The sequence below is a fragment of the Petromyzon marinus genome, chromosome 48 (assembly GCF_048934315.1).
Source record: "Petromyzon marinus isolate PM22_M1 ecotype Great Lakes invasive population chromosome 48, UKy_Petmar_22M1.pri1.0, whole genome shotgun sequence".
NCBI classification, from domain to species: Eukaryota; Metazoa; Chordata; class Hyperoartia; order Petromyzontiformes; family Petromyzontidae; genus Petromyzon; species Petromyzon marinus.
The window spans coordinates 896,959-914,710 of NC_133714.1; the positions used below are offsets into that span (position 1 = coordinate 896,959).

The following is a 17,752-nucleotide window of genomic DNA, read 5'->3' on the forward strand; positions in this document are numbered from 1 at the left end:
GGTCCCTGTGTGACACTGTGGGTCCCTGTGTGGGACTGTGGGTCCCTGTGTGGGACTGTGGGTCCCTGTGTGGGACTGTGGGTCCCAGTGTGAGACTGTGGGTCCCAGTGTGAAACTCGTCCCTGTGTGACACTGTGGGTCCCTGTGTGGGACTGTGGGTCCCTGTGTGAGACTGTGGGTCCCAGTGTGAGACTGTGGGTCCCAGTGTGAGACTGTGGGTCCCTGTGTGGGACTGTAGGTCCCTGTGTGAGACTGTGGGTCCCTGTGTGAGACTGTGGGTCCCTGTGTGAGACTGTGGGTCCCAGTGTGAGACTGTGGGTCCCAGTGTGACACTGTGGGTCCCAGTGTGACACTGTGGGTCTCTGTGTGGGACTGTAGGTCCCAGTGTGAGTCTGTGGGTCCCAGTGTGAGACTGTAGGTCCCAGTGTGAGACTGTGGGTCCCAGTTAAACACTGTGAATCCCACACACAGTGTAAACAGGTATTGGGCCAAAACATCCCATTGCTGAAAGATTACTTCCACATTACGGTAAGTCCTCATTTAAAGCCGTCGATACATTCCTTAAAAATGCCACGTTAAGCGAAAAAGCATTGAGCGAACATAATCTCCCCATAACTAATGTATCAATACAGTTTGGCAAGATACATTGTATGCATACACTGTGAGATGACGAGACCAATAACTGAGGGTTTGGAGGTTAGGGGTTTAGGGGGTTAGGAGTTTAGAGGGTGTAGAGGTTTAGGGGTTGAGAGAATTACGGTTTTAAGGGTAGAGGGGTTTTGATGGTTTATAGAGTTAGGTGTTTAGAGGGTTTATGGGTTTCAATTGTTATTGGTTTAGTGGTTTAGAGGGTTAGGAGTTTAGAAGTTTATAAGGTTATGGGTTTATGGGTTAAGAACTTTCGGGGTATTTTAGGGATGAGTGATTTAGAGATTTAGGGATTTCGAGGGTTACAGGGTTTAGGGGTTGAGAGTGTTAGTGGTTGAGGGGATTCGAGGGTTAGGGGTTTAGAGGGTTCGGATTTTAAGAGAAAAGGGATTTAGAGGGTTAGATGTTTAAAGGATTCGGCTATTAGGGGTATAGGGGATTAGAGGGTGAGGGGGTTACAGTGAGGGAAAAAAGTATTTGATCCTCTGCTGATTTTGTACGTTTGCCCACTGACAAAGAAATGATCAGTCTATAATTTTAATGGTAGGTTTATTTGAACAGTGAGAGACAGAATAATGACAAAATCCAGAAAAACGCATGTCAAAAATGTTATAAATTGATTTGCATTTTAATGAGGGAAATAAATATTTGACCCCCTCTCAATTAGAAAGTTTTCTGGCTCCCAGGTGTCTTTTATACAGGTAACGAGCTGAGATTAGGAGCACACTCTTAAAGGGAGTGCTCCTAATCTCAGTTTGTTACCTGTATAAAAGACACCTGTCCACAAGCAATCAATCAGATTCCAAACTCTCCACCATGGCCAAGACCAAAGAGCTCTCCAAGGATGTCAGGGACAAGATTGTAGACCTATACAAGGCTGGAATGGGCTACAAGACCATTGTCAAGCAGCTTGGTGAGAAGGTGACAACAGTTGGTGCGATTATTCGCAAATGGAAGAAACACAAAAGAACTGTCAATCTCCCTCGGTCTAGAATATACACTACACTATACACTACATTATACACTACACTATACACTACACTAGACACTACACTGTACACTACATTATACACTACACTATACACTACACTATACACTACACTATACACTACATTATACACTACACTATACACTACACTACACACTACACTATACACTAGAATATACACTACACTATACACTAGACTATACACTACACTATACACTACACTATACACTACACTAGACACTACACTATACACTACATTAGTATACACTACACTATACACTAGACTCTATTGTATAGTGTAGTGTATAGTGTAGTGTATATTAATGTAGTGTATACTAATGTAGGGTATAGTAGTGTAGTGTATAGTGTAGTGTATACTAATGTAGTGTATACTAATGTAGTGTATACTAATGTAGGGTATAGTAGTGTAGTGTATAGTGTAGTGTATACTAATGTAGTGTATACTAATGTAGGGTATAGTAGTGTAGTGTATAGTGTAGTGTATACTAATGTAGTGTATACTAATGTAGGGTACAGTAGTGTAGTGTATAGTGTAGTGTATACTAATGTAGTGTATACTAATGTAGGGTACAGTAGTGTAGTGTATACTAATGTAGTATATACTAATGTAGGGTATACTAATGTAGTGTATAGTGTAGTGTATACTAATGTAGTGTATACTAATGTAGTGTACAGTAGTGTAGTGTATAGTGTAGTGTATAGTGTAGTGTATACTAATGTAGTGTATAGTAGTGTAGTGTATAGTGTAGTGTATACTAATGTAGTGTATAGTGTAGTGTATAGTGTAGTGTATACTAATGTAGTTTATAGTGTAGTGTATAGTGTAGTGTATACTAATGTAGTGTATAGTGTAGTGTATACTAATCTAGTGTATAGTGTAATGTATACTAATGTAGTGTATACTAATGTAGTGTATACTAATGTAGTGTATAGTGTAGTGTAGTGTATAGTGTAGTGTATACTGATGTAGTGTATAGTGTAGTGTATAGTGTAGTGTATAGTGTAGTGTATAGTGTATACTGATGTAGTGTATAGTGTAGTGTATAGTGTAGTGTATAGTGTAGTGTATACTGATGTAGTGTATAGTGTAGTGTATAGTGTAGTGTATAGTGTAGTGTATACTAATGTAGTGTATAGTGTAGTGCATAGTGTAGTGTATACTGATGTAGTGTATAGTGTAGTGTATAGTGTAGTGTATAGTGTAGTGTATACTAATGTAGTGTATAGTGTAGTGTATAGTGTAGTGTATACTAATGTAGTGTATAGTGTAGTGTATACTAATGTAGTGTATAGTGTAGTGTATAGTGTAGTGTATAGTGTAGTGTATAGTGTAGTGTATACTAATGTAGTGTATAGTGTAGTGTATAGTGTAGTGTATACTAATGTAGTGTATAGTGTAGTGTATACTAATGTAGTGTATAGTGTAGTGTATAGTGTAGTGTATACTAATGTAGTGTATAGTGTAGTGTATACTAATGTAGTGTATAGTGTAGTGTATAGTGTAGTGTATAGTGTAGTGTATAGTGTAGTGTATACTGATGTAGTGTATACTGATGTAGTGTATAGTGTAGTGTATAGTGTAGTGTATAGTGTAGTGTATACTAATGTAGTGTATAGTGTAGTATATTACTTCAGCCCATCCGGTGTGTTGGAGAGTAAACCCACATTTACCATTTGAGCGCCGTAACGTCTCGCCAGGTATTTACATCCAGCGGAGTGGAGCAATCCACTCGCCTTCTGGCGTCTAAGTGTCACCATGACTTCAAACCGCCGATCTCAACCCGCAGGTCCATAAGCACCTCTGGATCTGGCATCAGCACCGAACGTTGGACAAGCCTTTCTTTTCGTGATTCGTCGATTGGGGAATCGACGCCGCGCAATAAAATAAATCGATTATCTCGCCCCCCGTACGCGAAGGTATGAACGCGCGCCGTGAGAATTTCCGCGTTGAGAATCGAAGGGGTAATCGATTCAATCTTCATATTCGATTCATCCGGCTCCCGGACTCGGCACGCAGACTAAACGGAGGCAAGCATTTCGGTTGTTCGCTGGGATGGCATAGCCGAGATTAAATTCTAGTAAATCTGTTACTGGGAGATGATTTAAAGATATATAAATGTATAATTAGCCTTTGCGGACATCGATACGTAACTATAACTCTCTTGTTGAATAGAAAGGAATCGTTGAATCGAATCGACGGCGGCGTCACCTTCCCCCCCCCCCCCCTCTTGTGGCGGTGGCCTCGCCCCAGCAAAGTGCAGCCGGTGGAGAGGCAACGGTGGCGGTGTATCGATAGTCGTGGTGTATCGATACTCACTAATACCAGTGGTGTATCGATACTCACTAATACCAGTGGTGTATCGATACTCACTAATACCAGTGGTGTATCGATAGTCGTGGTGTATTGATACTCACTAATACCAGTGGTGTATCGATACTCACTAATACCAGTGGTGTATCGATACTCGTGGTGTATCGATACTCGCTAATACCAGTGGTGTATCGATACTCGCTAATACCAGTGTTGGTGTATCGAGTAGAGTCGTGGTAGTGGGAGTCGTGGTAGTGGGATCAGTCTAACAGTAGAGTGGTAGTGGGATCAGTCTAACAGTAGTAGTGGTAGTGGGATCAGTCTAACAGTAGAGTAGTAGTGGGATCAGTCTAACAGTAGAGTGGTAGTAGTGGGATCAGTCTAACAGTAGAGTGGTAGTGGGATCAGTCTAACAGTAGTAGTGGTAGTGGGATCAGTCTAACAGTAGAGTAGTAGTGGGATCAGTCTAACAGTAGAGTGGTAGTGGGATCAGTCTAACAGTAGAGTAGTAGTGGGATCAGTCTAACAGTAGAGTGGTAGTGGGATCAGTCTAACAGTAGAGTGGTAGTGGGATCAGTCTAACAGTAGAGTCGTGGTAGTGGGATCAGTCTAACAGTAGAGTAGTAGTGGTAGTAGTGGGATCAGTCTAACAGTAGAGTGGTAGTAGTGGGATCAGTCTAACAGTAGAGTAGTAGTGGTAGTAGTGGGATCAGTCTAACAGTAGAGTGGTAGTAGTGGTAGTAGTGGGATCAGTCTAACAGTAGAGTGGTAGTAGTGGGATCAGTCTAACAGTAGAGTGGTAGTAGTGGGATCAGTCTAACAGTAGAGTAGTAGTGGTAGTAGTGGGATCAGTCTAACAGTAGAGTAGTAGTGGTAGTAGTGGGATCAGTCCAGCAGTAGAGTGGTAGTAGTGGGATCAGTCTAACAGTAGAGTAGTAGTGGTAGTAGTGGGATCAGTCTAACAGTAGAGTGGTAGTAGTGGGATCAGTCTAACAGTAGAGTAGTAGTGGGATCAGTCTAACAGTAGAGTGGTAGTAGCGGGATCAGTCTAACAGTAGAGTGGTAGTAGTGGGATCAGTCTAACAGTAGAGTAGTAGTGGTAGTAGTGGGATCAGTCTAACAGTAGAGTGGTAGTAGTGGGATCAGTCTAACAGTAGAGTAGTAGTGGTAGTAGTGGGATCAGTCTAACAGTAGAGTGGTAGTAGTGGGATCAGTCTAACAGTAGAGTAGTAGTGGTAGTAGTGGGATCAGTCTAACAGTAGCGTGGTAGTAGTGGGATCAGTCTACCAGTAGAGTGGTCGTGGTAGTGGGATCAGTCTAACAGTAGAGTGGTAGTGGGATCAGTCTAACAGTAGAGTGGTAGTAGTGGGATCAGTCTAACAGTAGAGTAGTAGTGGTAGTAGTGGGATCAGTCTAACAGTAGAGTAGTAGTGGTAGTAGTGGGATCAGTCTAACAGTAGAGTGGTAGTAGTGGGATCAGTCTAACAGTAGAGTGGTAGTAGTGGTAGTAGTGGGATCAGTCTAACAGTAGAGTGGTAGTAGTGGGATCAGTCTAACAGTAGAGTGGTAGTGGTAGTAGTGGGATCAGTCTAACAGTAGAGTGGTAGTAGTGGGATCAGTCTAACAGTAGAGGAGTAGTGGTAGTAGTGGGATCAGTCTAACAGTAGAGTAGTAGTGGTAGTAGTGGGATCAGTCTAACAGTAGAGTGGTAGTAGTGGGATCAGTCTAACAGTAGAGTAGTAGTGGTAGTAGTGGGATCAGTCTAACAGTAGAGTAGTAGTGGTAGTAGTGGGATCAGTCTAACAGTAGAGTAGTAGTGGTAGTAGTGGGATCAGTCTAACAGTAGTAGTGGTAGTAGTGGGATCAGTCTAACAGTAGAGGAGTAGTGGTAGTAGTGGGATCAGTCTAACAGTAGTAGTGGTAGTAGTGGGATCAGTCTAACAGTAGCGTGGTCGTGGTATCAGTCGTGGGGGGCATGGAGCCCACGTGGTCGCGTCTGCACGTGCACGAGCTGCCCCCCGCCGTCTTTTTCGGCGTGGCGCGGATCCTGGACTCGTGCGACTCCGTGAGCGGGGCGAGGCACTTCGGTGAGGCCCTCCACCACCCGGCTCCACTGCTCCACCCGCACCACATTCACCAGCTACACTGCTCCACCACCCCCACATCCACCAGCTCAACTGCTCCACCCGCACCACCCCCCACATTCACCAGCTCCACTGCTCCACCCCCCACATTCACCAGCTCCACTGCACCACCATCACATTCACCAGCTCCACTGTTCCACCCGCACCACCCCCACATTCACCAGCTCCACTGCTCCACCCCCCACATTCACCAGCTCCACTGCACCACCATCACATTCACCAGCTCCACTGTTCCACCCGCACCACCCCCACATTCACCAGCTCCACTGCTCCACCCGCACCACCCCCACATTCACCAGCTCCACTGCTCCACCCGCACCACATTCACCAGCTACACTGCTCCACCACCCCCACATTCACCAGCCCCACTGCACCACCATCACATTCACCAGCTCCACTGCTCCACCCCCCACATTCACCAGCTCCACTGCTCCACCAGCCCCACATCCACCAGCTCCACTGCTCCACCCGCACCACCCCCCACATTCACCAGCTCCACTGCTCCACCCGCACCAACACCACTGCAGTGCTGTCTCAATCACAAATTCCATCTGAAGTTCTTCCTCCACATTCAGCATCCCCACATCCACTAACGCCACAGCTGTGCTGCCCTCCACATTAACTCCACCGGTCTTCTCGCACTGCTATCACTCAAACTCCAACCATACTGTTCATCCACTTCTGTACTCCCCGTGGTATTCGCTCGATCACAGTCGGAAGGTTTCCACTTCAAATCCTTGCTGGCGATTGACTAAAAAAACGAATCGCATGAATTTCATTTCAGTCTTAACTCGTTGAGAAGATACAATCCCAGAGGTGGGATTCTATCCGTGATATTTTTTTAGATTGCACATTTGGCTTGGTTAAAAACATTTGTTCATAATCTAATGTCTTGTTAAGCCACGTTTCTCTTTCGAATTACTTTATTATACAGTACAATATAGACGTGGCACGATACATTTTTCTTGTCAAAGATGCATAGCTGAACTGAGCAAAATTATAATTCACAAACAAGGTTACAGGAATAAGATCGAAGTTGATGCCCCATCTAAACGTTCCTTTAATTCTTGTTGAAATAAGAACACAAATGTATTTAAAGATGTACAAGTCTATTAAAAAAGAAAAAAAAAACAGGTGACTAATTTAATAAAATTCCCTCCTTTAAAAAATTGGCATTTCAAATCAATTCAGGATGGAATAGAATGGTACAGAGACACGTTATGACGTAACTACAGTACACAGATTGATATATATATTTTACATTTTAAGGGAAATTAATGGAGCGGGCCAATTTATTTACGTTACTACAGCAAATTCCAAGCTTTAGCAAACTTTATTGAGTTCATGATTTCCATTCCCTGGGTACCCTCCGTGCCAAATCGGTGGTCTTAATTTCGGTTCATTTGAGTTCAGTTCATATATTAGGTATCGCTCTGTGAGCCATGCGGCTCTTGACTCGGGTGCAAATACGTCAACGGAGCTGACGCCAAAATCACCGGGGAATGGATTCACCGTCACCCGATAACAGAAGTGAAGAAGGGTTGTGCCTGGATAGTTAACCTATTTTATGATCACCGTGCATACAACGGGTGAACTTGCCGCTAGGCCAAGTGGTGGGCAGCAGAAGGGAGTAGTCAGCAAAGGCCATTTCTAGACGATACTTTATGCCTCTACGTCCGTGCTCCTTATCTTCACCAACCTGTCATTAATGCCATCGTGAAGCAATATGTCAACGTTTCACCAAGGCCTCAACGGCATCGGGAGGGCTCCCATCAACAAGTGATGTGGTCACATGTGTTGTACATGCTTTTGGCACTTGATATTGTGGGTAAGCACGTTCATTAATAACCAAAAACATTTAATCGTATTTTCCTTCTGTTATTTCATTTTGTGGTCGGATATGATGTGGCCAATAGCTTGTGTAATTTGTGTAGTGGTTTGAAAGCACTTGCTAAAGACTTCTCCATTGTTGATACCATGTCACCCAGCGCCCTGAGCCGGACAGGAACGCAAACATGATGCCAAACGTGCAGACGACCTTGTTGTTGTCCATGGACGACACTACATCTTTCATGCTCACTTTATACCGTCCATTGATAACGTAGCTCGCTACACCAAGTTGGTCAACCGCGTGCCAGGGAAACTTATGTTGCCAGCGGCATCATGCACAGCATCGCGTCTGCTGTTAGGATTGCATGCATCTTTCTGCAGCATTCAATTTGTAGGAGAATTTGCGGATTACAAGAGGATTCACGTGGTCCATGGACAAAATAATGCATGGGATAAGACAACAAGGGCACAATGTACATGGGTTAAGTTCCGTCATGAATTGAGAGAATATAAATTGGAGCATATCCTTCAGTTGTGCAAGTCCAAATACTGTGGGGAGTTCACTCAGCCTATCATTCCCCTAGGGTCTATGAAATCCGTGACGCTTTTTCAGGAAGTCAACAGTGGTTGACCTATTTAAACTCCCCCTCCCCCCATCATAGGAATGTGGAATTTCCACCACTGGCTTAGGCTGTAACACAGCAAATGAGCACTACCCAAATGCTTATTTGAGCAAAAGTTGATTTTGACTTGTGGTCTAATAGCACAACATGCCTCAATGATTGGAATGTGTTTCAACCAAGTCATCATGACTGAGTCATTGATTCCATTGGTCAGCCTTCTTTCGTAAGGCTGATGCAGAGTGACAACTAGAATTTCACATTCAGGTTGGCCAAGCCAGACAACCGCGTCAGGAGTAGCGGAGTGGTGTCTCGTTGTGACGTCTCCTTATTTGTGGATCGGGCATTGCATCGTTTTACGTTGTACCGTGTCTGTCCTGGATGACCACAGTTGCACACTGGGGAGTTTTACAATTTTTCACGCATTGGGTATCCGTATCTGCCATGGTTTGTGCAGTGGATGCGATTTGCTCCTTGGGGAAGTGGCAGTCTGAGTAATACTGCTTGGGAAATTCGTGGCAGTCGTGTCCACCTTTAGGAACCTGGAAATGTTTGTTAATGGTAATTACTCAGGGAATGCGCTCCTCCTATCTCTGTCCCTGTGTAAGTTCAGCAGAGTTGGTTCAACACAACTACTATAAACACAAGCGCTGGTTCAAGCGGAGTTAGAAATCTAGGAACAATTGCGGTCACTACTGCTTCTATGTACACCGGCATTTCCCCACGCATAAACTAAATAACGTGCATTTATTCTACCTTAAACTATCTTCATTTCTTAGTACAGTATATACGTGTAATACTACCAACTTGTACTTTTCAATACACATTTACCGTTATAGCTTTAATCTATGTAACCGATATAATTTGTAAAACAAACAAGGGCTAATATTCTGCCGTTTCACGTTATCACCTGCGCCTGTAAACATGGCCACTTTACTCGGATGATTCCGAAAGCTCCCGCCAGCTCTCAACCCAGACCCACCAACGATTACAAAGTGTGCCTCCCTCCCTCCCTCCATTCTACAAGATCTTCCACCGACGGACTGGTTCCCTACCGACCTTTACAATGTAATATCACCTTTCTCCATCACTGTCAACCCATTATCAGTGCCCTACCTTATTACAGAACCAATTAAGACCTCCTACAAAGTCCCATCACAAGGGAGAAACACAAACAAATTGACGATAAGTACGTGTTGGTATTGAAATGGCTGTACGCCGTATGGACCTGAAAACTCAGTTTTCCTGTACAAGAATAATACCGGCAAGCCGTATGGGTTGACGGGTTTGCTCCCCTCACCCCTCAGCTGATCTCCACTCACCAGGTCTGCCGCCCGAAAACACCGAGCCAACCATCTGTCTCTCTGCGGTAGTCATTCCTCCTCCTTCCCCGCTCTGTGGAGGGAGCTGAAGGTTCGAGTTGCCACACGTCAGCCTCGAAACCTTAATGACTTGGAGAAGATCTGCAAAGAGGAGTGGGACAAAATCCCTCCTGAGATGTGTGCAAACCTGGTGGCTAACTACAGGAAACGTCTGACCTCTGTGATTGCCAACAAGGGTTTTTGCCACCAAGTACTAGCCATGTTTTGCAGAGGGGTCAAATACTTATTTCCCTCATTAAAATGCAAATCAATTTATAACATTTTTGACATGCGTTTTTCTGGATTTTTTTGTTATTCTGTCTCTCACTGTTCAAATAAACCTACCATTAAAATTTTAGACTGATCATTTCTTTGTCAGTGGGAAAACGTACAAAATCAGCAGGGGATCAAATACTTTTTTCCCTCACTGTAGGTCTTCAAAGATTTGAAAGAGCTTTAAGAAAGTTAAATAAACAGGGTAGGGAATTTCCCACACTGGCCTGAATGGTTGTGGTGAGTTTAATGAACAGAGGCTTTTTGCCAGTTCTGTTTTCTAGAATCAATTCAGCCCTACATTCTTTAATGCAGGATTTTTTTTAATGTAGGGCTGCATTGCATTTGTAAAGGTTAGAGGGGGAATCTCGTGTGCTGCAAATAATATTGTATCGTGATTGGGTTTGTACTGGTGTGTCGGTGTTTTATGTTTACAGTAAAACCTCGTTATTTCGGTATTTGATGATTTGTAATGGGGGATAATTCGGCACGGCTGTGCTTTCGGGACATACTGTATGCGGTGTATTAGTAATTCACCATGAGCCGAATTGCCGTACCGAATGGTCCAATTTCGGCACACACGTGGAGCGATGTCACGCGGTGAGTGTGGTGAGCGCGGTGAGCGCGGTGAGCGTCAGTGCAGACCCATCGTCGCTTTGTACTTTACCTTGTTTATGCACTCTGCGCAAGCCAACTCTCTCATAAATGTCGTCTTCACCTACATCGAGAAGCAATGTAAATGGACTGAAGTATAAATCCCTTGGTCTGCGAGACAAATCCAAAGTTTTGGATATAATTGATGCAGGGTGCGTGTCAATGCCTATGGTGTGTGAAGAGTTTAGAAAGCAAATGTGAATGTTTTGTTTATTGGGGCAGGAGGCACTGGGGGATACCATTGTACAATAATTCGGAATTATGTACAATGGTTTTTAGCTCAGGCCATAACTGTCTGACCAACTTGGTGGCATAAAGACCCTCCATCAATTCTGCATTAACCACACGTACTTGTATAAAAGCATAAACAAGGCCAAAATTAAGACTGTCTCTGATGTTGGCCAATCAGTTGCAAAGAAAGGCATATATTAATCAGAGCATGCTTCATTTTCTTTATGCAAGCCACCTACTTTTATTGAGCACGTCAAATTTGATTTATTCCGGGGTCAAAATAAGTTACTTTCCACATTTGAGCGCAAATAAAAGTGTGTGCATTGAAAAGCTTCCTTTTTACCTAACTTTTTTTCATCATTTTTAGATACTGGCAAAAAGGTCGCATCGATATTGAAGACCCATTTCCTGTCCCACCACAGCCTGTGATAAGTCAATTTTAGAGTGTTCCCATATCTGTGCAATGCATCAACAATGGTCTACAAAGCAATGTTTTGCAAGTGTGCACCGTCATAGGCCAGGACCTTTGTGTCAATCTAAATGCACAAAGTGGAGCCGTGAAAACTTTGGGCCCGTGCCAAAGTCTGCATGTTGTACTGCATTTTGTTCGTTTTGCTGTGTATGTTGGAGGCTTCTTCAGGACCTGAATTCAGTTCCTGGAGTAGCTCCCGGACAGACACGTGTAACTGAAAACATTGAGAGAGCTGTATGGCACAATCGCGCAAAAAACTATACGCGGTGGTTCAACGTCTCTTGACACAAATCGTCGCTGATATTCCAGCGGCACACGTTCTGGACGACCAAATGAAGGTGCGCGAAATCGAGAATTCCAGGCGAGGACACAGCATGGCAGAGGAGGTGCTCTGGCTGTGGGCCCAGAAGAACGCCACAGTTCACGACCTCCTGCAGGTGCTCATCGCCATCGAAAACCATCGCTGCGTCGAGTACCTGCAACGCGAGCGTACGTACACACACACACCGTGGGACACGCGCGTGGATGTTGCGTGCCAGAGTGACACTTAAGCACGAAACATCGCAGGAGCCTCCGATGTTCCAGCGTTGACTCCCCCCCCCCCCCCCAATTGCTTTCATGGCAATTGTATGCAAGGCCCGGCGGCAGCCTGCACACATTAATCTACAGTCGATCGCCAATTTTCCGGCGTGCAATTATCCGGTTTCCAACACTATCAGGCGGTCCCGGGCGAATCCGGCGAATCCGGCAAAACCGCTCCCAAGGCTGCAAACCAGTCCAGCGATCGGCACCGTGTGCGTGACTAAAAAAGTAGCTACGCTTGAATTCGGTGTCAAATATATACAGGACATTACACACAACAACTTAAACAATTGGAGTGGTCAGTACGGCACAGTAAATACGGTAACTTTTGAAAGTAGGATCTTTATTTTTGTCTCTGTATGTTTATTTATGCGAATTTCACATAGTAAACAAATTTAAAACACTAAAAAAATCATTTAACAACTTCTACAAACATAATGTCGCACAAGAATGCGCAAAAATCATCTCTTTTGAATAATGATAATGCGGAATTTTTGAAAATCCGGCGCCCCCTCCACCCTGAAGCTGCCGAATAATCAATGATCTCCTGTACATATCAATTGCAGACAAACGGTGGTTAGAAGGTTTCTGTTTGAGTTTTGAGTATATCACTCCTCAAGGGTTGCTTCAGTGAGTGCCAACCGCTCGGAAGTTAACAGTTGCCTTCATCTGGACTGACTGGGCCTTGCAATGGCAACGTGGAGAATTAGCCACTTTTCTCGTTTTGTGGATGTGTATGGAGGGACTTGGACTATTAGACTTCGAACCTGGTGACGGTCCATTTCTGTGTACAATAGACTCGATTATAAGCGTGCGGTTTATCCGATTTGCAGATGAACCACACACCTGATATTTTTAAGTAAATTAATTACTCGTGGATTTTCCCTTTAGCCCAAATTAGAAATCTAAAAACAGTTGCACATTGTAATTTTCGGAAATGTTCACACAAGTCACGTGCTTAAATCGAACAAATGTGCTCCGGTTAATCTGAAATCCACGTGATCGACTCTGCAGTACAGGAGTTGCAATATCTTTACAACAGTGGGCGGAGTTTGATTGATGTTGATTGGCGTGGCTCTGCTGCTGTCCGCTTAGTGGGCGAGTCTTCTGGTGGGCAGGTGCAGGAAAGTGTCATCATCACTGAGCAAGCGCATCAATCGTATTCATTCTAAATCGAAAGAGTAACAATCGAAATCCTCAGTTGTTCATTAACAAACTCAATTTTCTTAACGTAAACATGATTTAGACCTATAGCGCGGATAAACGAGAGTCTACTGTAATTCATAAATATATTTAACACGTGCAGAAGGTAGCCTCATGCTCACAAGAGTGACGTTGCCCAATGCCACGTGACAACACTTTTGGTAGGAAAAACACAGAAGCAGTGACGTGATGCAGGTGACGCCATTCTCACGAATAAATAAAAAAATGGTGTCGCATCTTCCAAATGTTCATATGTAAGGATGATTTGCAGATGTTTCAGATTCACTGGGTAATCGATAATATCCTTTGTGTGTGTGTGTAATTATGTATATGTTTATGTGTTGCAACTGTCATATCACATGGAATTCAATAAAACAGAGATTAGGAGTATACCTCCATTATGATATATAACTTCCACTCAATCTTTTTCACCCCCCTTCCCCATCCCGATAAACTTGTCCCACCTGTTGTGTCGAGCATCAGGAGATGATGACATTTAAGCCACTTATGAAAATTATAATTGTCACCAACCTCCCAGTGATTTGACGCTTAAAGGACACCCCAGCTGTGAGTTTCGGTGGGGCCACGTGAACGAGTGGGCGTCGATAAGGGCCCCCTACCCAACAGAGCCAAACAAATTCAATATGTCAGGCGTGCAAGTGTTTATTAACGCGCCACTTAATTTATTCTTTCGGCTCACCGGTAACACGAAGAACAATCCTGAGAAGCCAAATTTAGCTTGGCGCCTGTTTTTTTTTTGTTGCTGCTGCGTTTGCTTGCAGTGACCGGCTCCCCCAGTGCACATCCACGGCACAGCCTCCCTGGTGCCTCTCTTCCTCCTCCTGACCACCACCACTCCGTACCGGCCTCGCCAGACTTCGCGCGAGAAGCCGTGCCGCCCACACCAGGTGCCCTTTTGCTTCCCCCGTTCATCACTGCCTCACGTCCACTGCTGGATGGAGGGCCTCACCCCCTTGCAATGTGCTGTTCGTGTGGGGGTTACGTCACCATGCTTTAGCCACGCCGCTCGGTGCGGGGTTGGCGAAGACGTGGTGCACAGTCACGGGAACGTATAAGTGTCATACAACGGTGGATTTTTGTTCGAACATTGCTGTCCACCGCATATCCCACAATGCACCCCTGTCCTCCCCCATGACAACCTGTTTGTGTACATGATGGTTACCCACCCAGGCACTATCCAGGCTCAATTCTGTTTAGCTTGCCAGATCTGTCAAGGTTGGACACATTCGCGTTAAGTTGGTCAGAGGCTCAACAATATGTCATATATTTTAACATCATACCACACATTCAAGTGTTGTGTCCTTCTCCCAGTCATAAGTACGTAATTATTATAATGGTAATTATTAATAGGGCACTGGAAATTCCGTGGTAATGGTCTCACCCATTAATATCTCCACCTCTTTTGAAATATGCAAATATCATTCATCAATGCTTTTACAGAGCCAGGAACATTGGTTAATTTTCAGATGGCCGATTTAATAGCACTCTCCAAAGTCGTGCAAAATCAAATAGCAATCAGTGCAATACAATTACAATGCAGTTGGGATATACGGAGCATAAACTGTAAGTGCAACCACACCTCAAGATGCTGTATGTAATAATATACATGCGTTCACATGATGAGGCATTGCAAATATATTGTCAAGTAAGTACGTTAACTGTAATTGCATATAATGTCAATGGGCTTGGTTTCAGATTAACTTGCACATGAAGTGTAAACATTAGCCATGGGTATGTGCACAACCCTTTTCATTTTGGTGAACCGGTTTCAGCCTGCCAACCCATTGAGGGTTAACAGGGGGAGGAGCGATCACGGACGGTGGTTAGCTCTATGCACTGTAAACACGGCCGCCTGATTTTGATCCCTGGCCGTGGCTAACAACAACAATTGACCGGTGATATATGAACCAGTGCCTTCTTCACCCACGTGCACTGACTGCAGTGTTGTTGTGCGGCGTTACGTCACCCGCACAGTCGACATGGCGTGGCGAAGCTTTCATCCGTAAATAGTCGATTGGCAAAGGGATCGCAACTGGATGACTGAGTGATCACGACCAGATCCTAATTCAGTATCCAGTGTGCACATATGCAGTTACAACATAGCTCTTATCTGCCCCCTCCTATTTGCCACTCCAAAATATATTTGCACCTGAATCGATCCACGCTTGCCTACCGTTGAGATGTGTAACAATAATTGGCAGCAAATTCGACCGATTGTCCACATGTGTGCACGTTTTGAGATGAGGAAGATAGGTGGATAATAGGATCAGCCAACAGCAACATGGGGAGCTGTCTTCATTACCGATGTGTCATTTCTGATATATATCTTCGGCATTAAAAGTGTTGTTGAAATGCTACTTCATATAATGATCTGAAACTACTTTGGAATAATACTTGTTTTTTTCCTGAACAACAATAGCAATGTCACTTGTGTAACCAGGAAAGACTCAATTGGCAAATGTGGCTTTTAAATGTTAAGCATGTATAATAGAACCAGAATAAATATTAGGCTGCATCGATCAAACGTCAGCATAGGTGGTTTTGTGCCGGGGGCGATGTTGTTATGTGGGTTTGTTTTATCTTCCCAATTAGGTCATTTCCGAATAATGTATAAAATTTGGACCGTGGCGCTGGTACACATGGCCTACTCTTTTTCGAATAACATCACAGCACCTACTGCAGATACGCCGTCCATGGAGCGGACGGCGCGTGCTCACAGTTGGTGCACCCGCAGGATTAACCAGGGTGGCCGCTGTCCTCGGACTGCGATGCTGTGCAACGTTGGGGACGCCACGGTGGCTAGGAGATGTTTACTACCTCGCCTGGTATACAGGAGGGTCGTGGGTTCGATCCCGACCCTGGTGCCTGCTGTATATTTGGAGTTTGCATATCTCTCTCCTCGTTGTTGTGTGGATTTTTCTTCGGGTCCTTCGGTTTTCCCTCCACGTTTAGAATAATCAACAACATGTGCTCAGAGCATTTTGCTGGCTATAAATTCCCACGTGATGGATGGTAAGCGACTTCGTTGGGCTATCGTTTGTGGCCAGCTCGCTTCTGAAAAAGAGCCACATAGCTCGGTGGGCCTTACCTGGTAAAATAAAAAAAATGGTTTTGTTTATAAATGGCAAACACGCTGCCACTTGTCCACCGTCACCGCCACGATTGTCTCATTTTCCCTTTTGTGTCTCCGCTCAGATGGAGGTGTTGAGATGGATGAACCTGGAGTCCTGTTACTCCCCCCACATCCACCCAGCCACAGTTTCTGTTCCCTAAAGTGCTACAAGCAGCATCTGCTCCAGCCACGTGACCCCATCAAGTGTGCAGACCATACGTCGGCAACACCATCGCCTCTGTCCGTTGCGCCCCAGGTCAGCGTTCACAGGTTAAATCGTTTTCCTACACTGGCTGTCATTCTCCCGCACCTCCGATGAGCACGGTTGGCTACGTGCGGCTCCCCCGTTCATCTAAATGCATCATCGTGACAATGATTTGAATCCATGGTAGTCAAATTGTTGCAGCTGTAATAATTTGGTGATCTTTTTCCGCGCATACTTAAATTAAGCATGTGCACGTTGCGTGCACCTTACGGGCTGTAATTGGGGAAGCTGCATCCGTGTGGTCGTGAGGCTTGAGTTTCAGGAGCACTGGTTCGTAACGATACAGGAAGTGCACCGTGTCCTCGCTTCAGCGGATGCAACAGATGAGTGTACACGCAAGAGTCGACGTTCATTCGGCGTGTAGCTATCCTGCGCGTGTTCTTCACAAACCATCGCCGTGATCTGGAGAGCGGCTGCCCGCGGTTGTAATTTCTCTGCGAGAGGGTAATTTTCTTTTTAACTTGTTAATGTTTTTTGAATGTTCATTCCCCCAGGGGAATCCAAAAGAGAAGGGGACAACAATCAACAATCTTTCCCAGCCTCCCTCCTCAAAAGTTTCCGGTATGTGCCTCTGGTGTTCCTTGTGCGGCACAATTACGGCAGAGAAATGACCTCGCACTGCTCAACTGACATCTTTCACATTATATATTTTTTTATTTGTTTTTATATATATATATTTTATTATTTTGTTGTTTCCCTTCAACGTGACTTTACCGAAAGAACTAAGAATATGAATTACTGCAGTCACGAAAGCTTTAAATCAAAATCTTTCACATTGTCCATGCTTCCTTGGCCTTTGGGCCCACTGGAGCCTGACCGTTACCTCAATGGATTCCTCCTCGCCGCACTCTCTCCACGTCTCTCTCTCTCTCTGTCCACCGCTCCGTCGTTCAACTGAGAGATCTCCAGTAATGTACGCGGCTTCGCGTTTCACGGGATACAACCCCAACTATTGTCATCAACTACATTTTGAACCCAAAATCAGCGATGCGTGCATTCCACAGTTTTCCGACGCA

The 17,752-nt window shown here is 44.6% G+C and overlaps 1 protein-coding gene across 4 annotated transcripts in view; it reads left to right on the top strand.

Annotated features, from left to right (window-relative positions):
* The first annotated feature begins 3,653 nt into the window (after nucleotides 1-3,653).
* Nucleotides 3,654-17,752, top strand: part of LOC116952675 (interleukin-1 receptor-associated kinase 3-like) — a 31,316-nt gene continuing 17,217 nt past the window's right edge. For 2 of the 4 annotated variants that reach the window (XR_004404499.2, XM_076074431.1), the window contains exons 1-5: nucleotides 3,654-6,055; nucleotides 11,863-12,042; nucleotides 14,121-14,246; nucleotides 16,555-16,727; nucleotides 17,231-17,297. Coding sequence is in view for 2 of the 4 variants with exons in the window: in XM_076074431.1 (XP_075930546.1) it covers nucleotides 5,944-6,055; nucleotides 11,863-12,042; nucleotides 14,121-14,246; nucleotides 16,555-16,727; nucleotides 17,231-17,297 (658 nt within the window). In the remaining 2 variants the exon portion in view is untranslated. The remainder of the gene's footprint in view (nucleotides 6,056-11,862; nucleotides 12,043-14,120; nucleotides 14,247-16,554; nucleotides 16,728-17,230; nucleotides 17,298-17,752) is intronic. The other 2 variants (XR_004404500.2, XM_032972246.2) reach the window with 2 other exon arrangements.